Below are 24,588 nucleotides of genomic sequence, written 5' to 3' on the forward strand. Positions count from 1 at the left end.
TCATACCAGCTTTAGAGCCTCTCCTGCTCTCTTCAGAAAGCCTTGTTGGGTGAGCAGTAAATCTTTTCATACTCTCTCTTGGTATGTATTTGTGTGTGTGACATCATCAGTTTTGACATCCGAACCAAATTTTGTATGAGGGGAGCACATCCTGTTTCTGTGGGGTGACTATAACATAAAGCAAATATTCTCACATAAGATGAGGTCCAAGAAGAGTCATTGCATTTAGCAATGGGGAGGGCCATGGCAGGGTCAGCTTTAGTGGAGAGATGGGAGTAAACACTTGAATAACAAAATATAAAGGAGAGAGAAGATGGTGAGATGGAGACAGTGAGTACATACAGTTCTTTCAAGAAGTTTCCTAATGAAAGGGGAGGGAAAAAGATAGAGTGGCAATTGTAGGGGAATGAGGAATCAAGAAAAGGCTACACTTGTTTGATTTTCAACCTGGGAGAGCCCTGAGCACAATTAAAGGGCAGTAGCCAGGAGAGAGGAAGAGATAGGTTATTAATGTGGGAAAGAAAAGGGAAACAGATTGAGGTAAATTCCCAAGAAGGGAGATGGGATCCAGAGGAAAGGTATAGGAATTCATTTTAGAAAGTAAGAATGGGGAGAGCATGTTTGGGGTAAAGATTCACTTGCACGCTTTGAGCAGACAGTTGTGCAGTGCTCTGTGATTAGAGAGTGAGGTGACACAATGGAAGACTGGGAACAAGTGGCAGGGTTGGAGGATAAAAGGTTTGAAATGGCCTTGAAGAGAAACAGGACTTGTCTTCAAAACATAAAAAGATTCATGTGCCCAGTGAAAAGGCCACTTACCCTTCTTACTGCCATCTTGGAGTGCTTTTATCTCCTTGGTTTGACTATTTAGAAAGACCTGCCTAATTTTCTTTTTTTAATTTCTACCCCCATTGATGCATTGAACACTAATGATTAAAGACCAGACGAGTTGTGGGGTGACATCAAGTACATCAAAAATGAAGAAAGCAAAAGGTAATTAAAAAGACAAGAAAGAAAGCAAGACCAAAATGGATGTCAAAAAAGACTCTGAAACTGGCTCGTGAACATCAAAGAGAAGAAATGATTAAGTAAAAGAGCTGAACAGAAGATTCCAAAGGGCGGCTCGAGAAGACAAAGTATTATAATGAAATATGCAAAGACCTGGAGTTAGAAAACCTAAAGGTAAGAACACACTTGCTATTTCTCAAGCTGAAAGATTTGAGGAAAAAATTCAAGCCTCAAGTTGCAATATTGAAGGATTCTATGGACAAAATACTGAACAATGTAGGAAACATCAAAAAAAATGGAAGGAATAAACAGATCACTGTACCAAAAAGAAGTGGTCGACATTCAACCATTTCAGGAGGTAGCATATGATCAAGAACTGATGGTACTGAAGGAGGAGGTCCAAGCTGCACTGAAGGGAATGGAGAAAAACAAGGCTTCAGAAATTGACAGGATATCAATTGAGATATTTTACTAAATAGATGCAGCGCTGGAGGTAATCACTCATTTATGACAAGCAATTTGGAAGACAGCTACCTGGCCAACCTCCTGGAAGAGATCCATACATGTGCCAATTCCAAAGAAAGGTTATCCAACAGAATGCGGAAATTAGCAAACAATATAATTAATACCACATACAAGTAAAATTTTGCCAAAGATCATTCAAAAGCATTTTCAGCAGTACATTGACAGGAATGTCAAGTTAGATTCAGAAGAAGATATGGAATGAAGGATGTCATGCTGGTGTCAGATGTACCTTGGCTCAAAAGCAGAGAATACCAGAAAGATGTTTACCTGTGTTTTATTGACTATGCAAAGGCATTCGACTGTGTGGATCATAACAAATTATGGATAACATTGCAAAGAATGGGAATTCCAGAACACTTAATTGTGCTCATGAGGAACCTGTCCATAGACCAAGAGGCAGTTGTTCAAGTAGAACAAGGGGATACTGCATGGCTTAAAGTCAGGAAAAGTGTGTATCGGGGTTGTATTATTTCACCATACCTATTCGATCCATATGCTTAGCAAATAATCTGAGAAGCACTTATCGATGAAGATCAAAGACTACAGCCTTCAGTATGGATTACAACTCAATATAAAAATCCTCACAACTGGACCAATAAGCAACATCATGATAAACGGAGAAAAGATTGAGGTTGTCAAGGATCTCATTTTACTTTGATCCACAATCAACGCCCATGGAAACAGCAGTCAAGAAATCAAATGACCCATTACGCTGGGCAAATCTGCCACAAAAGACCTCTTTTCAAAGTGTTAAAAAGCAAAGATGTTACTTTGAGTACTAAGGTGTGCCTGACCCAAGCCATGGTGTTTTCAACTGCCTCATATTCATACAAATGCTGGACAATGAATAAGTAAGACCAAAGAAAAATTGACACCTTTGAACTATGGCATTGACAAAGAATCTTGAATATACTGTGGACTGCCAGAAGAATGAACCAATTTGTCTTGGAAGAAGTACAGCCAGAGAGCTCCTTAGAAGAAAGGATGGTGAGAGTTTGTCTCAAGTACTTTGGACATGTCATCAGGAGGGACTAGTTCCTGGAGACGGACATCTTGTTTGGTAAAGCAGAGGGTCAGCAAAGAAGAGAAAGACCCTCAATGAGATGGACTGACACAGTGGCTGCAACAATGGGCTCAAGCACAGTGATGATTGTGGGATTGGCACAGGACCTGGCAATGTTTCGTTCTGTCGTACATGGGGTCACGATGAGTTGAAACCGACACGAGGGCATCTAACAACAACAACCCCCATACAAATTACTACAATCCATCTTTTACAGTTCATAGTTGGTTATTTTATGTTTAAATGTTAAGTCATTTATATAATTATGAAAAGTGAAAAAAACTTAGAAAATACAAAGAAGCAGAAAAAGAAATGTTATATTATCTAAAAACCTACTACCTAGAGATTGTATATTATATATTGGAGAAGAAGACTGAATATACCATGGACTGCCAAAAGGACAAACAAATCTGCCTTGGAAGAAGTACAATCAGATCGCTCCTTAGAAGCAAGGATAGGGAGGCTGTGTCTTACATACTTGGGACATGTCATCAGGAGAAATCAGTTCCTGGAGAAAGACATCATGCTTGGAAAAGTACAGAGTCAACAGTAAAGAGGAAGACCTTCAACAAGATGGACTGACACAGTGGCTACAACAACAGTCTCAAGCATAACAACAATAGTGAGCGTGGCGCAAGAACTGGCAATGTCTTATTCTGTGGTACATAGAATCGCTGTGAGTCAGGACCAACTCGATGGCACCTAACACAACAGAGATTATGATTATTAATATGAAATGTTATTTCTTTCCAGTTATTGAAAAAGAGTGGTACAAATACAGTTTTAATATAGAAAGTAGGATTATATCATTTATAACAATTAGTATCTTGGTTTTTTTCCACTAAACATTGCAGCATGAATGTTTTCTTATTTTTTAATATTTTTCCAAATGTCTTTAGTGGACGCAGGGTATTTCTTCACATGGCTGTACCATATTATGAGTATTTATTTTTGTTTCATTGATTTTTCTGTTTGTCCTCCAATATCTGTCTATCCTCCTACCCAGTTTCCCTTTGGGGAACACATGGGGCTTAGTGATGCTGACTCCACCTGTGACTCCAAGATGGGAGTCCTTGACCCAGACCTAAGCAAGTCAGGTCATTGTATTTCCCTGTCCTCAGGGACTAGACTCAGAGTGGGCAGCACCAACCCATGCCTTAAGAAGGGAAAAGGAATCCAAGGGACCAAGCGGAAAGTGACCACCTGTAGTCCATGCCTCCTCCTTCTAGACTACATTTCAGGTACCTAGAAACCTGAAATTCCGTGCCCAACTATCCTCCAAACCCACTTCCAGGGCCTGCACAGGCCTCTTGCCTGTCTTTCCTCTTGAGGCTGAATTGCACCACTGGTGTACACATGCCTAAGTCCAAGGAATAAGGGACAGTTGTTTTCCATGCAAATACACGGAGTTTGGGGTAAGGGGTGACATGTCCACATGTGCACACGTAAGACCCCTTTTACTATAGGAGGAAGCTGGAGGGTAGAAAGTTACAGAGTAGAATATCCCAAACAATCTAGGATTCTAAATTTGAACCTGGCCTTCTAGGTTATCATAAAGGGCATATTTATCAGCTAGGGGGTCAGAACAAATTTTATTTAAGAGTTTTAGAATTTGTTTTATAACTTTTAAGTATTTAGACTTAGATATGTGGGCCTCCTTTGTACTCTTGCCCTCAGCCTGTTTTCTTTATGCTATTTTGGGTCAAGTTTTGTCACAATAGAGAGTCTTAATTAATAGAGTACCACATTTTATATCACTATGACCCTAATATATTTTAATTTATTTTTACATTTTTATTGTCCAAATTAAACTCAAAATCTTAAATTCTTCACAATTCTGAAAGGCTACAGAAATTAAAACCCAACCAGAAAGTTCTTAATAAACAAAAAAAACTTCTCACATTTAACTTGATACCTATTATAACTATACTTGTAATTTTATCACAAAACTGCATATTAAATTTCATAAGCTTCACAGTATAAGATGAGAGAACGGATAGTACAGAAAGATTGGCAGAAATTTGGAAGTGTAATAAGGGTAATTCATCACCTGGCTGTCAATTTGTCATACTGTGGTGGCTTGTGTGTTGTTATGATGCTTGAAGCTATGCCACCAGTATTCCAAATACCAACAGGGTCACTCATGGGGGGACAGACAGGTTTTAGTGGAGATTCTAGACTAACACAGACTAGGAGGAAAGACCTGGCCATCTACTTCTGAAAATTAGCCATTAAAAACCCTATAAATCACAACAGAATATTGTCTAATATTGTCCTAGAAGATGTAGAAGATGTAGGTACTTAAAATACACAATACCTACAATAATAGGCTCAAGCATATCAACAATTGTGAAGATGGTGTAGGACCAGGCAACTTTTCATTCTGTTATACATAAGGTTGCCATGAGTCAGAGCTGACTGAACAGCACCTAACTGAGAAATTGTAGTTAATTGATAAATGAGATACTTTGATGCATACATATGGAAGATATCTATGAACTTATCTACTCTAGGAAACCCTGATGGCGTAGTGGTTAAGTGCTACAGGTGCTAACCAAAAGGTCAGCAGTTCAAATCCACCAGCCCTCCTTGGAAACCCTGTGGGGCAGTTCTACTCTGTCCTGTAGGGTTGCTATGAGTTGGAATCAACTCGACAGCAACGTTTTTTTTAATTTTTTTAACTCTAGATGTTTCATATGTATATATATAACCCATCCCTGTCAAGTCGATTCCGACTCATAACAACCCTATAGGACAGAATAGAACTGCCCCATAGGGTTTCCAAGGAGCACTTGGTGGATTTGAACTGCCGACCTTTTGGTTAGCAGCTGTGTGGCTCTTAACCACTATGCAACCAGGGTTTTCCATTGCTGTTGAGTCAATTCCGACTTACAGCGACCCTATAGGACAGAGTAGAGCTGCCCCACTGGGTTTCCAAGGAGCAGATGGCTGGTGGATTCCAACTGTGGACCTTTTGGTTAGCAGCCGAGCTCTTAACCACTGTACCATCAGGGCTCCTACTTCTTATGAGTGAGATTATATAACACTTGTCTTTTTGTGACTTATTGTACTCAGCATAATATTTTCAAGGTTCATCCATGTTATAGCATGTATCAGGACATGGTTATTATGGCTATCAGGGTTGGATGGGAAGGAGGGAAAAAGAGAACTCTTTGCTTAGGGGACACTGAGCTTCTGTTAAGAGTGATGACAAAATTTAGAAACAGATAACGGTGATGGTTAAGCAAATTGATAAACATGTTGTTGACCTAACAAGACACAGTAGAACTGTCCGATAGGGTTTTCTAGACTGTAATCTTTACAGGAGCAGATGACCAGGTCATTTCTCCCAAAGAGCACTGGGTGGGTTTGAATCGCCAACTTTTTGGCTAGCAGCTGACCGCTTAACCACTGTGCAACCATAATGTCACAGAATGGTACATGTGAAGAATGTCGAAACGCTCATATGCTTTGTTACATATATATTTACCACAATGCAAGAAAAGTATTATCTAGCATTTACACTGAACTTCATAGTTTATAAAATGCGTTCAGTGGATTCCCTGATTTCAGCCCCCAAACAAGACTGTAGGATAGAAGTAATTACTACCACCACATCATAGATGCCCAAACTGAGACGCATAACAGAGTATATTGACCAGAGCCATGCAAACAAGTTATGAATCTAGCCATGAGGCCTTTTTTTTTTTTTTTCCCCTCACTACACTGAACACTCCATCTGGATTGATTTTCCTGCCTGCTTTTCTCAGTTTCTTCTCTTCTCTGCCTGTATGTCCTAGAAAGAACTTCAGGGCCCCATTTGTACAGTGCTGGGCTCTCTCCGCCATGCGAATAACGAGGCTGACATAGTTCCTTGGGTAAACACGAGCAAGAAGTGACAGTGATTTACGCTCGACGTGCAAACTTCTGATTACCAGTCAGCGGCCTGCTATGTAAACAGGTGTGGACTAAGATTTAATCAGTTTACACAGTGCTGTAAATAATTTAATCTCTTCTCAGCATGGTGCTTGCGAGTGTAAATGTTTAAGCCAGAACTGATGCCGACATTGTGATGCAAGTGTCCAGTTTCTCAGCCAGGAAAGCTGGGTGGATGAATGGCCCTTGAGTGCCCCTTCCTGGGGAGCGGGAGGCCGGCTTTGGAGGGACAGGGCTGAGGCAGAAACGCCAGAGTTCTGGGCGAAAGCTTCACTGTTCCCAACGCGACACTCAGGCGTGGGGCCCGGAAGCTGGTGATCATCTCTGATCATCTCCCTATCCTTAATATCTCCTGGCCCTGAATCTTTTCTATCACCCTCAACCGTCCTTCACTGCGCTGTTCTGCAGATATCTGAGTGGGCTGCCGGTGAGTGGAAAGGGAGGCAATAAGAGAGTGAAGAAAGCAAAAACATAGCCGCCTTCAGGCTAGCTGTAATAACATTTTTACTTGGAGATTACCTGAGCACTCATGGTGTTACCTGTCACTGGGTGCCTATGCAAATGGCTCCTAGATCATGTTAAAATCACATGCAAATGTGCTCTGAGTTGTCAGAAACTGTTTACTACACTCCGTAGGGTCCACCGAACCAAAGCGTGTGAATTTTTCATGGGCTTTCTTTGTTCAAGCTCTAGTCAGCTTGCTCTTTCCTTGGACGGAAAGCGTGGGAGGAGGCCTGCCCTTCCCTGTCCAAGTGTGAGCCCCAGCTTTCTCCGGAGTAAAGGCCCTGACTGAGGAAACCTTGGCTCTATCAGCCCCATATTAAGATGTCTGGGGATCAATTAGCAGAGGGGCAAGTATAAGCCAGAGAGTCAGTTTCCCGATCTTTTGCCTCCTTAGAGAATTCTAGCTTACAAGCAAAGTTTGTATCCCCTGGCATCCTTAGTAATACCATGGCTGCCATTTTGTTTGCTCAAAAAAAAAAAAGAATAAACCTACTATGGTCAGGCTTTGTACTAAGTCCTGGGATAAGACATGAATTTGATTTACTCCTGTTTTTTTTTTTTTTTTTTACATAGTTCATGGCAGGGGAAGAATAGATATTATTTACTGAATGTGAGGAGCCCTGGTGGTGCAGTGGTAAAGAGCTCGGATGCTAAGCAAACGGTTGGCAGTTCAAATCTACCAGCCGCTCCTTGGAAACCGTATGGAGCAGTTCTACTCTATCCTATAAGGTAGCTATGAGTCAGAATCAACTCAATAGCAACAGGCTTGGAGTTCCGGTTTTACTGAATGTGAGAGGCTTCTTTTTCTTAAAGCTACCATTTATTGAACAATTGGCACACAGCTGGTACCGGGATGGATATGCGTATCTTACTGACTCCTCAAATCAACACTCTGATGTGGGCATTATCATCAATTTACAGACCCACAGAGTTGATAAAAGGGTGGCAGGGATGCGAATCCCAGCATGAGTCTCTTCAAAGCCCTTTGTCGAAATTATGTTGCAAAGCTTTGTGGTTTCAGAGGCCACAGCAGGCTTCAGAAGAGGGCACTCCTGGTTTCTGGGTCTAGGAGGGTACACACAGCATCCCTGTCAGAAACAAAGTCCAGAAAGAGGAAGCAGAAAGGCTGCAGCTAAATTGTATTGAATATGTTTTACATGTATTAATTCATCTAGCCCCTACATCAGCCCTTGGAGGGAGATATTATTATTGTTCCCATCTTACAGATGAGAAAACTGAGGCAGAGGAAGACTTTCCAGCATTCTACAGATAATGTGTCTGAACGTGGGGCAACACCATGAAGTTTATCCCAGAGTCTGCAAGGCGTACTGATGAGGATGTCCAGCATAGGCCTGGATTTTGTGACATTTACAAGATGTGTGAAGCTCCTAACATCTTACTTTGAAGTAAAACAACTATTATGAAAGTTTTTTTTTTTTTTCTTTAAGGCACCTAAGTGAGACTGAGGAATCTCCTGTAAAGAGAGGCTATCTTTACAGAAAGCACACCTGTTCACCTGCTTGTCATGACTGGGGAATAAACCTTTGCAGATGAAGAGAGATTATACAGAAAAACCAACGAAACAAGCCACAAACCACCCAGAAGGTCTTAATATTATTTCTACAGCTATGTTTCTGGGATTTGCAAAGGAAGGAACAGGAGCAACGTGTGAGGGTAGATAGGACTGCAAGGTCAGAAAAACAGTTCAACTTACTTCTTGACTTTACTCTCCGCACTTTCTACCACGTAGTAGCCCGGTTTGCATTCGTATCTGCAGACAGAACCCACATCATGGTTGCCCTGCAGGCAGTGAGGCAGGAGCAAGTTGGCGTTGGGGACAGCAGGGGGAGCATCACACTCCAACTTGCAGTAGACTTCTGGAAGGGACCAGAGCCCATCTTCAAGACAGGTCAACCATGGGTTCAGTCCTGACTCCAGGAAAGAGAAGCACGGCATGCTTAGAACACAGAACCCAAAAATACAACAACGGTATAACGATAGAAGAAAAAACAAAAACCTATCAACATACTGCCAAAGAACAAGTCACATTATTCTTTTGCTGGGCTACTTCTCTAAAATCTCAGGTCAAATGTTTACCCTCTGTCTTTTCATCCACAGAGCATCCAGTGTGGCCTCCTAGACAGAATAAACCAAAAAACAAAACCGGCTGCTGTCCAGTCGATTCTGACCCATGGCGACTCCATGTGTGCCGAGTAGAACCGTGCTCCACGGGGCTTTCAGGGCTGTGAACTTTAGGAAGCAGACAGCCAGGACTTTCTTTCGAGGCACCTCTGGATGGAGTTCATACAGCCAACCTTTTGCTTAGTAGTCAAATGAGTACTTAATTGTTTGCGCTACCCAGGGACTCCCATCCTAACAACAAAAAAAAAAAAATTTTTTTTTTTTTTTTAAAGAGGTCGGATAAATATTTCTTGACCTGATTTTTGAGAGAAGGGCTACCAGCCAAGTCATTATCTCCCTTCCTACCTACAATAATAAAAACATAGCAGTGACAATATCATGGAAAGCATTGTAATAATGGCAGAGGGCACTTTTATGCTAGGCTCTGTTCTAAAGCATTTTACATGTTTAAATTGTATAAACTTCAAACCTCAAACAATCCTGTGAAATAGATACTGTTATTATCCCCCATTTTGCAGATGAGGAAATTGGGGTTAGGTAACTTGCCCAAGCTAGTAAGGAGCAGAGTCAAGTTGGAACCAAGGCGATTTGGATCTGAAGTTCTGTGCTTAAACACTACACCATATGCCTCAGTGTACAGTATAATTCAAGCTTCCTCAAACAGTAATCCATTAAAAAAAAGAAAAAAAATTTTTTTTTTTTAATAGACTGCCCATAATAGCAGACCTACTACATGAGAATCTCTCAGAGTTAAGGCTGAGGAATCTGTCTTTGTAACAAGCCTCCTGTTGGACACACCAGAGCCCGAGAACTCTTGGTGAAGCAAAAAGCAAGGTGTGGGGTCAGTTAGGGCAGGTTCTGTCCCATCTTCATTTCTTTCTAGCAGTACCCAAAAACTCATTGTCACTGAGTTGATTCTGATTCACAGCAACCTTGTAGGACAGAGTAGAACTGTCTCATAGGGTTTCCAAAGCTGTAAATTTTTACAGAAGGAGACTGCCACATCTTTCTTCCATGAAGCAGCTGGTGGATTCAAACCACTGAACTTTTGGTTAGCAGCTGAGCACCTCATCATTCTGCCACCAGGGCTCCTTACTAGCAGTGTGGTCAAGGACAAATTATATACTTGTTTTCTCATTTATCAAATGGAACTAACAACACTTTGTTTTTAGAATAAAAATTCTAAGTAACAAATGTGCATGATAAATGGTACTTTGATTGTTAATATTATCAGAACAACTGTATTAGTTGGCTTGGCTCCAGGATGCATACAATCAATTAAAGAGAGAAGGAAAGACTGTTTCTTTCACTGATAATGTCCTGAGCCAGTGCATTCTTCCAGATTTTGAGGAATGGTTTTGCCCTTTTGGGACTTCGCTGCTGTTATCAGAGGAGGGTGGTACAGCAGAACAAATGGGAGGGGCACCAAAGCAGGAATGAATAAAAAGGACTTGCGTCCAGTTTCTGTTGGCCAGACAGTACCTTGAAGCTTGGCTGGTGGGACACAGGAGATTGAGCAGCGTTTGAGAAAGCCCGTTCCTTCCAAGCAGGAAAAGTTTGCGTAGTTCACCAAAGACTGGTCCGGAATGCCGCAGTCCAGGGGCACGCAGCTCACAGCCCGGTCCCAGTGCCCAGAGGAACACGTGAGCAGAATTTCCTTCTAGAAACAGAATTTCCCATGTCAAGGTCACATAGAAAGGCCTATCTACATAGTATACAGGCTTTAGAAGAACTCCAGAGATTATCTGTACAAACATTTAAAACAGGTGAAATTATTTTGTCTGTCTCCTTTTTGGTGCCGTATTGTTTTAATATCTAGTCTTACAATAACCAGTTGCCCTTGAGTCAATTTCGATCCATGGCAATCCCATGTATGTGTATCAGAGTAGAACTGTGGTCCATATGGTTTTCAATGGCTGATTTTTTGGAAGTAGATTGCCAGGCCTTTCTCCCAAGGTATCTCGGGGTGAACTCGAATCTTCAACCTTTTGATTAACGGCTGAGCACATGAACTGTTTGCACCACCTAGCGACTCCTAGTCTAACAATACCAAGGTATAATGCTGATGGAATGTAAAAGAATCATTCAATGGACAGGCTCCTCCAGTCCAACTCAGTTAGATGCCCTCCATTTGCTCCACTAGGTCTGTTATCTACCCTTTTCCATCCTGCTCTGGGCCCAGAGATGCTGGCCTGTGAGGAATTCATGCCTTTGGCTTGTGCTGAGTTCAGGCCCCGGGACGCACTGGCAGGATATTGGTGTGGGAGGGAGTATAGGGAGGCTGGGGAGCTTGTTTCCCTGGGGAGTTGCTACAGGCTGGCTGCGTCCTTTGATGGCCTTCTCCACACAGCTCCTGCTTTTTCTGTGGGTTCTGCTAACTGCTCCCATGCTCATTCTTTCAGACCTAGAAGTGATCACAGAGACCCTTTGCCCTGGGATACTGCACCATCTCCCTGTAATTTCCCCGTACCCTGACTACACCTTTATAAATAGCCCCTTTATTAACTTTTCCTTGGATTACTCACATTTGAGCATGCCATCTATTTCCTGCTAGGACCCTCACTGGTAAGCCAACTGATAATGCTACTGGGGAAAAAAAAAAACTTCCACTGAGAATGATGCATAGTATCTAAGATCTGCTGGGAGTTCATGCAGACAAAGCCCCTTGAAAACCTTGTGGAAATCAGAAAGATTCTAGCCATTTCCCTACCATTTTCAGCAGGTTAGCCCTAGACTTGTTGTTGTTGTTAGGTGCTGTCAAGTTGATTTCAATTCATAGTGACCCCATGTGACAAAGTAGAACTGCCCCACAGGGTTTTCTAGGCAGTAATGTTTATGAGAGCAGATCAGCCAGGTCTTTGTCCCGTGGAGTCAGTGAGTTCTAACCACTCATTCTTTCAGTTACAGGTTGACAATTTAGCCATTTGCATCACCAGGTCTCTTGCTTCTAGAATACATCACCGTTAATTAAATGGACAAACATTTACTGAGCACTTAGAAGGGCCAGGTCCTGTACTAGGATTGGATAAACCACATGCCCTGAAGGAGATAAAAACCTACAGAGTGACAAAACACATGTTCGAACAGTGGCTCAGAAAATGTCCTAAGGAGGAAGAGTGTAAAGAAACGGAAAGAGGAAGAGAGGAAAGGAGGTAAAGAAAGAAAACGCAAAACATATTTTTATTTGTTATATCCTACCTTTACCCCCTTCTATAATGATTTGAGAGAATACAACAAAAAGAATGTAAACAATAAAATAGAAGTAGAAAACTGAGATCAAGGAGAAAGAAAACATAAATATAGGAAAATCAAACACTATAATATCATCCGTGCTGTTGTGTGGAAGTAAAACTGCACTCTGGGAATTGGAGGGGCTGCCCCTCCTTGGGCAGGGAGGTAAAGAATTCAGGTCAAGTTTCACAGAGTATGTAGCTCTGCAACAGGCCTTTGAAAGATGACTAGGACTTCCTAGAAGCCAGAAGCAGGCAGGAGGAGAAGGTGCTCAGGGTGAGGGGAGAAGGGGAACAGAATGAGCAGGACCTAGGAACCTGTGAGCTCACGGCTTGTTTGGGAAAAAGCACACTAGTCACTTTAGCCACTGGGTTACCAAAGCCCAAAGTCAGCAAGAGGAGATTCTGCCGCCAAGCCAGCATTCCCACCAGGAGACCACAGTGGCTCCAAAGCCAAAGGTAAAATGACTGGTGAAAGCACCTGTCCCCCCCTGACACCAGCTCCTGGCTGGTGGCTCCTCCAGGCTTCCCAGTGTTTTTCTATTGCCTGCCAGAGGGACCCAGTTGAAGCCAGACACATTTTTCTGTTTAGCTTCAGTTCTTGTGTCAACAAAAAGCAATTATCCCCACTGTCTTGTGATCACGAGCCGGGATTGTATAATTTCCTTAATGGGGCCAGTCACAGGTGACAGGGGCTGTCAGCTGACCCCACCAGACGGTTGGCAAAGAATGAGCCCCTCACCTTTTTCCTCCCAATCCAGATTCTGCCCCTTCCACACTGATCACAGCCTGGAAGTCTGGTTCAAACCACAATGATCCACACATCATTGAAGAATGTCTCTCAAACTCTGCATATATTGGATTTTCTCCTTGCTTTATTAGGTACTGTCTGTTTCGTGTTGAGTTTCCTAATTTTAATGCCTTGCTAACGTTGACTTTTCTTCTCTTTCTGTCATTAACTCTCTTTACCTGTCACATCAGTGAATTCAGTCTCTATCTCCTTTTCTTTTCTTCTTTCTTTTTTCATTCTTTTTGTCTCTTTCCTAGTATGAATATACCTTTATCTGGGCTAAGATGGGTTAAGAACAGGTGATAAGGGCTCAGCCTTTCTGACCAAAGTAATTGACAGCATCATTAGACCAAAAGCTGGTGCCTCAGGACATGTTGTATCTGTTTGTCTAGGCAGAACCTGAAATCAAAGATTATGTCTTTAATACTGAGCTTTTTTGGTTAAGGGTGAGGTACAAAACTGGGAATGGATAATGGTGATAGTCGCATAACATGATGAATGCAATTAATGACACTAAAGTGTACATATGAAACATCTTCAAATGGCAAATGTTTTGCGACATCCATATTTACCACAATTAAAACAAACAAAAAAAATGAGTGTAACTTCTGACCATCTCTAAGCAAGTGAAATTCTCCCACGGCTTCATAACTTGTTAAGGAGTCAGTTGGTACAAAATGAAAAAGCATTCCAATCTTCCAAGCCATTGACACCTAGCTGACCAATCACGCTTCCACTCTGCCCATGATACCGCAACTTTGTGATTCTCTCCTCAGGCACCATTCATTACCTTTTGTCTAGGGCGTTTTTGTCTCATCAAATGATGGTGTTTTTTACCAGTGGATTTCAAGTTTAAAATTCCCCTGTAGAGTACTGTAAGCTCTTTAAAAGAAAGATGGAAAATGAAATTCCTAGCTGGGAATACATTGTCATGCTCAGAATAATATTAGCTAAGAGTTTAGAGTGCTATGTACCTATCATTTTACTAGCAGCTTTATGTACCTATCATTTTACTAGAAGCTTTCTTATTTTTTCCAGTAGTCATCATCAGATCTTAATGAGATAAATACTTCTGTTTTAATCATTTTATAAAAGCTGAAATAAGCTTAAAGAGGTTAATTTTGTCTTATTTTTTGTTTGAAGGGACAAACCTAGTATGTAATGGAGCCAAAATTTCATTCCAAATCTGTCTTCCAAATCTGCTAGTAGAAATTGGGGAATTTGAACCAAAGCTAGTAACAGATTTAATGCTTTTGGGGAGAAAATCAGGCTCTCCTTCCCAGCCATTTTATAGGAGGGCTGCGGGGCTGGACAGTGAACCACAGATAAGCTGACTGAAACCTCTCTTCTCTGCAAATCGTAGGCATGTCTAAACTGTGACATTCTCATCTTGAGGCAAAAGCGGGGACCATAATTTCTGATAGGGAGATAAAAACAAGGAAGCAGAATACAGTAAGCCCTTCCCTAGCTAATTGGAATTGCACATGCTCTTATATACCCTGCATTTCTATAAAACCTGCTCATCCTTGCTTGTTAGGGTCCTCCTTTTTTCTTTCAAATAATTTAAAAACACCTGTCCTTCTCCAACCCAGCCAGGAGAAGAGCATGAGTAGCTCTCTTACCAGGAACTTGGTCCTGTTGACCATGGACTCCGACTCACCTGCATGGGCTTGAGGTACTGCCCGTTCCTGGCCTGAAGGGCAAAACCCCGTTCACAGGTGACCGCGCACTTCATGTGACCTGGGCCACCAGAGGTACAATTCACCACATCCATGTGATCAAGCAGCAATGGAGCACAGCTGCCCTGCTCCCCACAAGGCTGATGGACACAGCTGGGAAGGATAGAAACAGAAGCATCTTAGGGCTGGCTCTGAACCAACAGCCAGGCAGCAGGAGTGATTTCATAGCTCCCTCTGGGAAGTGCCTCTAAACCAGAGAGAATAACTGTTCTCCAAAATCTATGCTGAACTCTCCGCCTTCTATATATTTTCTGAAACCATGCAGCATAGTAAACATGCACAGTGGTAACCAACTTCCTGTGACTCTCCCAGGAGGAACTAGATTTAGGTGATGGGATGAGGTGGGGGAGTGGATTCTGAGAGTCCTGTACAGTTCCAGAAATTAATTGATCAGGGAGTAATAGTTGAAATATCTGACAACTAGTACTGCTGGGTCCCAAAGAATCAGAACAGACCCAGAACAAATTTTAGGAGCTGAATCGTGGAGGCCCCTGTCTGGGTCAGGCATTAACCTTTTATTTGTTTGATCATAAGGCGGTTCCAGGGGGCCCTGTATGAAGGGCCTGGGTGTCTGGGATGGCAGAAAAGGCAGCATCTATTTACTGATAAGGAGTACTGGTAGCACAGTGGTTAAGTGCTTGGCTGCTAACAGAAAGGTCGGCGATTCGAACTCACCAGGCACTCTGTGGTAGAAAGATGTGGCAGTCTGCTTCTATAAAGACTGCAGCCTTGGAAACCCTAGGGGGCAGTTCTACTCTGTCCTATAGGGTTGCTATGAGTCAGAATTTGACTTGACAGCAGCGGGTTCGGTTTTTGATTTACTGATGAGTAAGGATAATTTTAACAACTGGCGCAGCCACAGAAGTACATGACATTGAGAATCAGCACTGGCTGATCAGAATTTGAGCCCAGGGTAGGCAGAGGAAACTCACAGATGCCTTGCATTGTGTTAGGTGCACCCAGAGACATCACCTCAAGCAAAGGAGAAGTGCTGCCAGGATTGCTGGGACCAATCAACCAAGAAAAGGAGAGATGTATAAACTCCCCAGAGTTCAGAGAGACTCAGCGTGGAGTCCGCTTAGATTGGAACCGCAACAAGGATATGATGGAGCAAGAAGTGGGCCACCCTCTTACCAAGGCAGAACCACAGAGGTCAAAAATTAGAGCATTGGCCCCAGGCTGTCTAGGTTTGAATCCCAGCTCCACCATTTACTAGTTGGGTGATTTGGGGCAAGTTAACCATTCTCCAGTGTATTAGCTTATTCCCGGTGAGATATGGATAATGACTGTACACACCTCAGAGTCAGGGCAAAGTGATTTAATTCATGTGAGGCATGCAGAACAGTGCCCGGCACATAAATGTGCTCCACAAATGTTAACTATTGTTAATATTGGAGACCTTGGGAGTGATGAACTAGGTTTAGGCAGCCTCAAGCAGTCTAAATGCACAGATTTCAAATTAGTTTAAAGTTATATTCCCTAAAGGGAATTTTGAACACAATAAGTTCCTCCCACTTTCCTAATTTTTAAATTGATATGGAAAAGATTTTGTTAGAAGTTTAAATTGTTGCAAAGGATGGAATACTAGCATACTGCAAACACTGACATTAAAATAAAGCTGCTGGGTCACTTTAGAAATCTCTTCAGTGGAACCTAAGCTATCCTGGTGATGTTACATCCACCATTACCCATTTTAAAAATATGTGAACAGTAAAAGATTCAAGCCATCCAAAGAGTTTGCATCTTACCTTTTTCTCTTTGAATTTGTATTTTCATTCCATTTACACTACAGAATTTTATCTTAATGGACTATATTTTTATGCCTAGAAGTCTTTAACTGATCATTCTAGCATGTTCTTTCAGAACAAAATTTAAAGTGTTAGAATTTTTCTTCAGGGTTGATTTATCATCAAAATTATTATTAGTTCACAAGTGATTAAAACAACATTAAAATCTTTCATGTTTTCATCAGTGATCATTAGCTATAAGAAATAAAATACCATTGGAAATTCATCTTTTAACGAGATGTTTGGAATCTTTTTTTCCCCCAATTAATTCATGCATCCATGAGTGGACATTACTTATTGCTAGAATAAGATATGGTTCAACATCAATTCTATTTGTGTTTTTATAAATACAAAGCTGGGAAAACCTTTCCCCATTAATAAATAGAGGGTAACGAAGAGCCTTGTGTTGTAACGATGTTCCTTAATTCTTCAACCCTTTCAAGTTTCTCAAATATTGTTTTCTCTCCTCCCCTCATAGCTAGTTCCGTGGATTGAACAAAGAAAATGTTTGGGAGCCTGAAGACTTTAAAACTGACTCACAGGAATTTCTGTAAATCATGCACAACCTCTGGATGCATAATCCCCAAGGTTACATCCTTGAACTTCTTCTCTGTCTTGTTTGGCTCCATTGTGCCTCTCTTTCACTTTTGTTTGCACTCTTGCTCTTTTTTCTTCTCCCTCTCTCTCTCTCTTGTTCTTATTGCCTTTGACAAGGAGACTTTAGTATCAGTCCTCATATAATTCCCAGCTTGGCCACCTAGAAGCTGGTGACCATAAGAAAATTCCTTAATCAACCCAAGTACTCAATTCCACCATTAATAAAAGGGGACAGCGATGCATCTACTTTATGAGGCTGTTGTAAGGATTATATGGTAATGCTTTTAAACACCTGGAAAAAAGGAAGGAATCTCTGGGTGGAGAAAGGTTGAAAGTTCAAATCTACCCAGAGTCATCTCAAAAGAAAGCCTGGCAATCTACTTCCAAAAAACTCAGCTGTTGAAAACCCTACAGAGCATAGTTCTATTCTGACATCCATGGAGTCGCCATGTGTTGGAGTCAATTCAATGGCAACTGATTCGGTTTTTGGTTAGCAGAGAATAAAAATACAGTAAATATTAGTTGCCATATCAACAGGTGTTGCTTTTGTTACTTTCACCCACTCCCATTGCTTCATCTGCCACCTCTGCTGATATATCCCTTGCCTATAATCCATTTCTGAGGTCTCCTTCTTCCTCCCTTCATTTCCAAACATTACCTAACTCTCTCTCTTAGTGGATCCGCTGTGTTCAAAATCAAGCACATCATCTCCCAATGCCCTTGCAAATGTGTTTGAGCATCTGTCTTCATGGCTTGTGTGAAGGGAGACACCACATTTACAGCCCACCTTGATGAACCTTGGGCTCCTCTTAGACTTTTTCTCTCCCCACCTGCCAGGCTCTGGGCTAGACCAGCCTACAGAGCTCACAGCAGGAGTGATTCCTGTGTCCCTCCACTTCCTGTCATTCATGCTCAGTCATCTTACCCAAGACCATTGCTTTGCAGTTGGGCCTTTCTATGAAGTCTACTAACTGATGTACCCAGTCATGTTTCTTTCCATTACAGTCAATTCCACAACTCTAGGCTTGGCTAAGGAGCCCTGGTGGCACAATGGTTAAATGCTCTGCTGCTAACTAAAAAGTAAGCAGTTCAACCCACCAGCTGCTCTGTAGGAGAAAAGACCTGGTGATCTACCTGCTCCCGTAAAGATTACAGCATAGGAAACTGTATAGGGCAGCTCTGCTCTGTCCTATAGGGTAGCTATGAGTCAGAACCCACTTGACGGCACACAAAAACAAGGCTTGGCTATCTTCCTAAGTAGACCATCTTGTTATCACTAAACTGCAAGCTCCATGGAGGTAGACCTGTGTTTTTATTCATTTCTGTATCCCCAGTGCCAATAACAATGCCTGTCACATAATAAGCTCTTTATAAACATTAGCTAAATGAATGGACTCGTGATTATTCTGACAGAAGAAGTCTTCTCTGCACCCATCATCTACTGAATTAAATACAAATTCCCTGCTCTGGTATTCAAGGCCTTCTATAATTGAGTCTCCTTTTACGTCCAGAATCAGGCATACTACTAGTACCAGTACTAGTGTAATTGATTGTGAATCATTGCAACTCCATGTGTGGCAGAGTAGAACTGTGCTCCACAGGGTTTTCAGTGGCTGATTTTTCAGAAGTAGACTGCCAGACCTCTGGGTGGACTTAAACTGCCAACCTTTTGGTTAGCAGTCAAATGCTTCTGGGTTCGAATCTCATCTCTGCTACTTTGGGCTGTGTGAACCTGGGCAATTTACCTTGAGAAGCTGAAGTTCCCTCAGATGTACCTCAAGAGACAGTTGTTGTGAAGATTATAAAAAATAAAAAAAATTATGTGAAGTGTTAGTACGGTGCCTAGCACACAATAGGAACTCAAAAAATGAAAGCTATTGTTATTAATCTTTCCTACGACTCCACTGCCAATTGCTCACTGTCATGGATTGAATTATGCCTCCCAAAAATGTCTGTCAACTTGGCTAGGTCATGATTCCCTTGTATGATTGTCTGCCATTTTATCATCTGATGTGATTTCCCTATGTGTTGTAAATTCTATCACTATGATATAATAAGGTGGATTAGCGGCAGTTATACTGATGAGATCTACAAGATTAGATAGTGTCTTAAGCCAATCTCTTTTGAGATATAAAAGACAAAAGTGAGCAGAAAGACACAGGGACCTCATACCACCAAAAAAGCAGTGCCAGGGACAGAGCGTGTCCTTCGGACCTGAGGTTCCTACATTGAGATGCTCCCAGACCAAGGGAAGACTGATGATAAGGACCTTCCTCCAGAGCCAACAGAGAGAGAAAGCCTTCCCCTGGAGCTGACAACCTGAATTTGGACTTGTAGCCTACTAGACAGTGAGAGAATAAATTTCGCTTTGTTAAAACCATCCACTTGTGGTATTTTTGTTTTAGCAGCACTAGATGACCAAGACACCCAGGTTCTACCCACAGTGGCCTGTCCACTGTTTGCCACACATATCTTTTGGTTTTCCCACTTCTGTACCTTTACTCAATTTGTTGAGATTTCTAAAAGGCCTCCCTTCCCTAAGAATTCCCTCCAGATAGCTCCCTCCTTTGATCCTCCCAGTTGAATTTCAAAAATAACTCCCCTTTTTACAATTCTCTCACTCTGTCTTCTGTCATGCTCAATTATGCATTTGTTTGTTTATTCCTTGGTTCGTTCATTTACTCATTCATTCACTCATCCTTTTATCAACTAGGCAACTGGTATATGAGTATCTCTTAAATGTTCAATTCTCTAGCTAGATTATGAACTTCTTAAAGACAAATACTCTTACCCACTTTTATATTTACCATACCCCTTGTTATAGTAGACAAAATAATTATTTCCTGAATTAAATTTGTTCATATTATCGACAACAAGGTAAGTCAGAGACTATCAAAATGGGAACTCTGTTAAATTTTTAAATGATACATGAGAATCAGAAATACAAATATTTCATTCTCAGACAAGGATTTAACCATCATTCCTTCATTCATTAATAGACGTTTACTGAGCACTTACTGTTTGCAAGGCACTGGTCTGAGTACTGAGGATATAATGAGCCATGCCCTTAAAGAACTAAGTCTAGCGTAAATTATAGTCTAGTCCAAGAGACTAATAGGATAAATTTAATGTAGCATTATCTTGTTCTTGATGCTGTTGCCAGTGCTGCTAAATATTAGCCAAAATGACTACTATGAATCTTGTCATCGTTAATTTGCTCTGTTTGCCCTTGAATTGTGTTAATGATCAATGATTTTTTCAAAGGGTTGGGCAATAAGAAAGTGGAAAATAAAATGTCATTGAATATGCACACATTGAAATAATTGAGAGCTGATTAAAAGCACTGATCTGAACATGTTAAGTTTCTGCCCCCCCCGCCCCCAGTCTTGTGCCTATAGGATTTAAATCATGTCAGTGGCATTTTTGTTTCTTTTTCATGTGTTTGTTAGGGACTGAATGGAGAGATTGGAGTTGAGTAGTATAAAGCAAACTTATATACTTTGTTAAGCTCTGGTTATTCCCTATCATGATGTGGTGCCCTCAGGCTCACTTCATGGAGCCTGATGGGTTAGAAATATATGAATTGTGGGGAGATTGCTAATTGGCAGCATGGATTCCCCCAATCCCGTGCTGATAATTGGATATGTAACACAGGAAATAAATCTTTGTCTCTGAGTCTTTATTCAACTTATTTAGATAAGGGAGCTAAAACCTACCTATCCTCCATGGGATGCAATCAGAACACCTCATTTAGGAATGCTAAAGAATTCCAATCTCCATAGATGTTATATGTCCTTGAGGCCCACAGAACATAATATTTTCTTCAGTGTGTTGAGCAGTAAGTACTAGAAAACAGAGGCTCATTAACAGCTCTGTTCATGTCAGCTCATTGCCAAGAAATTAATGTGAACTAGCATGTGCTGTTTTTCAGTGGCTCCATCCAATTAATCCGTGTCATCATTGAGACAAATATGTGCTGAGACAAAACACAGAACAAATACTCTGAATGAGCTTCCTTCCATCAAGATGAGGTTCCATTAATCACTGTTGCTATGACGACAAGTGTGCGAAGTCCAGCCAGCACTGGCAGCAAGGGAAGCGTAGTGAGACAGGGGAGCATACAAGAGGGGGAAAGTGGAATGAAATGAGACCAAAAAGAAAGCACCATACCCAGACCTGTTTATGAAGTGAGAAATGGTTTTAGGGCAGCTGCTGCAAATTCTTTCACTAGCTTATATTTCCATTTGCTTCCTTTTTAAGGAATTTGTTTTATGAGCACGGTGTTTGTCAGGTCGTTAGTTTCTGATGGCATCTGGTACCAATTGTAGACTTCTCCCCTTGTACCTCAACCCCAAACCCCCTCCTGTGTTTCTCTTCTACTACAAACACTGCTTCTCTGAGCAAAGTTATTGCGTTCTCCATTTTCCCACCCTTCCAATATGTTCTCCTTTCTACCTAATGCCACATAAGCTCTGCTATCATAATGATAATGCTAGTAGTAAAAGTAATTACTTTTAAAACTTCTCAAAAGCTTTCTTCATATGGTCTTTGGACAAACGTTAATGAAAGTGGCAGGAGGGAAGCCATATAATGCTCCAGAGGGTGGGATGTTAGGTATTTATCTTGGTTTGACATACAAGGAAACTAAAGCTATTTGGAGATTGGCTGGAGGCCACACAAGTCAGAAGAAAATCCTGGGCCTGCACCTCAGAGCCTTCACTCTCAGGGCCAGCCGAGACCACGAGGCCATCTCCTGAGGGACAGGGTTGTTTTCCTGTTGTTTTCTTTTGACAAAGCTGTCTAGGCCAGAGTAAGCCAAGAAACTCTTCAGCAGGATAGGCTGGGAAAAAGTATACTGTATGTTTTATTTTAAACTATAGCAAACTAAATTGACAATATTTGTCCAATCACCACTCTTTCCAAGGTGCTGCATGTGTTTCCTCCTTTGGCATCACCTCCTCGCCCTTCCACCCATTTTTTCCAGACTGTCTCCGATACCCATCACAATGTATTTTTGGGTAAAGATGTGATGAACCCATTGAGCTGTGATTCACAGGTATTTCCATTTTAATGGGGACAAAGTTTTAAGCCAAAGGAATGAGTTTTTTCATGGTGGAATTTTAAGTCAGTAGGCTGGAAGAAGAAGCATGTCAGGCCCTTAGAAATCACACTATGTAGATATGGCTACCTCCCCATATGAATTGTCCCCGATTCTAGCTTTGCTTTTTACCTCTTCCACTTCTTTTATAGGCCTTCATTCTCTCTGTCTTCTGATCCTTATTGCCCAAAGTCATTTTGTTTGAGAGATTTAAGAAATGCTTTCTACCCCTACAAAACATATTTTAACCCTGGGCTCTTCTCTTCAAAATGTATATAATCTACTCATAGATATACCAGCATGATCCTAGCACTATCTCATCATAGGGATGTACATGTCTTTTCTTGGATGGGTCTGTGATGATTCTGTATTTTTGCGCAGTTCCATACAATAGTGGTCCTCATGTGTCATAAGGCAGGCTTTCTCAGCTCTTGCTCTGCCTTAGACTACTTATCTGGGGAGCTTTAAAAAATATGTAGATAACCGGGTTTTGCCCCCTAGGGATTTTGATTCTGTAGTCCTGGAGTGAAATCTGTGATTTTTGTTGTTTGTTTTTATTGTTGCAAAAATATGTATAGACAACATTTTCTAATGCAACATTTGCACCTGTGATGTTTTTAAGTTTCCATGATTTTCATGTCCACCAGGAGTGAAATTCAATGCCATAAAGATCTGATTATATGCAATCTGAAAGATATGTCAATAAATTCCACAGGCCAGGACTATGAAACAGCAAGGTTGATTCCAGAAGGAGGAACTGGTCCCAATGTTTAACTATTATGCTTTAATAAATTAATCACAAATTATCACCTAGAAGCCACAGGGTATATCAAAAGCATAAAACATTTGCCCTGTTCTGAAGAAACTTTGAACACAGCTGAAGAGAGAAAATAATAAAACCATGTGCCACTGATTATAAATATACATGGCTGTTTCTGAGAAAGCTTCATTGTGGGATTTATTCACCCTCATTGAAAGACAGGATATGGAAAGGGAAAAGAGGACGTGGAGAATACTCCTGAAAAGTCACTTCCAAGTCTTTACAAACAGAACACATGGAAAGGTAGCACTCTCAAAACCTGGGCAAAAACACCATTTGCTCCCTACCATTGTGAAAAAGAGGAAGACCCTCAACAAGATGGATTGACGCAGCGGCTCCAAAAATGGGCTCAAGCATAACAATGATTGTGAGGATGGCGCAGGACCTAGCAGCATTTCGTTCTGTGGTACATAGGGTCACTATGAGTCAGAACTGACTCGACAGCACCTAACAACAACTGTGAACTAAATAAATTTCAGTATACACTAAACTCAAACACCTGCTGCTGCCTAGTCAATTCCAACTCACAGTGACTCTATAGAACAGAGTAGAGCTGCCCCATAGGGTTTCCAAGGCTGTAATCTTTATAGGAGTAGACTGCCACATCCCTATCCCACAGTTCAGCTAGTGGGTTCAAATCGCCAAGCTTTAGGTTAGCAGCGGAGTACTTAACCGCTGTACCACCAGGACTCTTTTCAGTACGGTATATGCAGAGCATCCGTACCACTTAACCACTACACCACCAGGGTTTCCATTAAATTCTATCTAGCAGATTTAACAGAACCCTATATTGAAAGGGGAGCCCTGGTGGTGCAGTGGTTAAGAGTTTAGCTACTAACCAAGAGGTCGGCAATTTGAAGCCATCAACCACTCCTTGGAAACCCTATGGGGCTGTTCTACTCTGTCCTATAGGTCTCTATGAGTCAGAATTGACTCAATGGCAATGGGTGAGGTTTTGTTTTTTGTTTTTATATTGAAAGGAGTCATCATCTCCATCTGAAGACAGATTCAAGGGCAAGTTCACAAAGTCTTCCTATACCTTTCAGCGTTTAGTGGGGGACAGGGTAAGGCTGATACCAGGCAACAGACATCATTCTCTGATGACAGAGTGTCAGGCCCACTAATAAACCTTCTATGAGCTGTCCCCAGGGAATGCCAAACCTGATACCTCTTTTGATTTTTTTTTTTTTTTTTTCTTTTCATTTCCTGACGCTGCTACAGGGAAGTTGTCATAGCTTACAGCCTAGGTCTACCCGCGAGAAGCTAGCCAGCTCCTGATGAATGGGCAAGGTCCTGGCCGTTCTACCCATAGCTGCCCTGAAGCTTTGTGCCAATGTTGCCCTGAGTGT

At 41.5% G+C, this 24,588-nt stretch overlaps 1 protein-coding gene across 1 annotated transcript in view; it reads right to left on the reverse strand.

The window, feature by feature from the left end:
• Positions 1-24,588, reverse strand: part of PAPPA2 (pappalysin 2) — a 341,782-nt gene that overhangs the window by 96,248 nt on the left and 220,946 nt on the right. The window contains exons 14-16 of the mRNA XM_003410880.4: positions 14,859-15,030; positions 10,661-10,838; positions 8,751-8,964 (exon numbers count right to left, since the gene is read on the reverse strand). Coding sequence (XP_003410928.2) covers positions 8,751-8,964; positions 10,661-10,838; positions 14,859-15,030 — 564 coding nt within the window. The remainder of the gene's footprint in view (positions 1-8,750; positions 8,965-10,660; positions 10,839-14,858; positions 15,031-24,588) is intronic.

This window comes from Loxodonta africana, chromosome 25, assembly GCF_030014295.1.
Source record: "Loxodonta africana isolate mLoxAfr1 chromosome 25, mLoxAfr1.hap2, whole genome shotgun sequence".
NCBI lineage: Eukaryota > Metazoa > Chordata > Mammalia > Proboscidea > Elephantidae > Loxodonta > Loxodonta africana.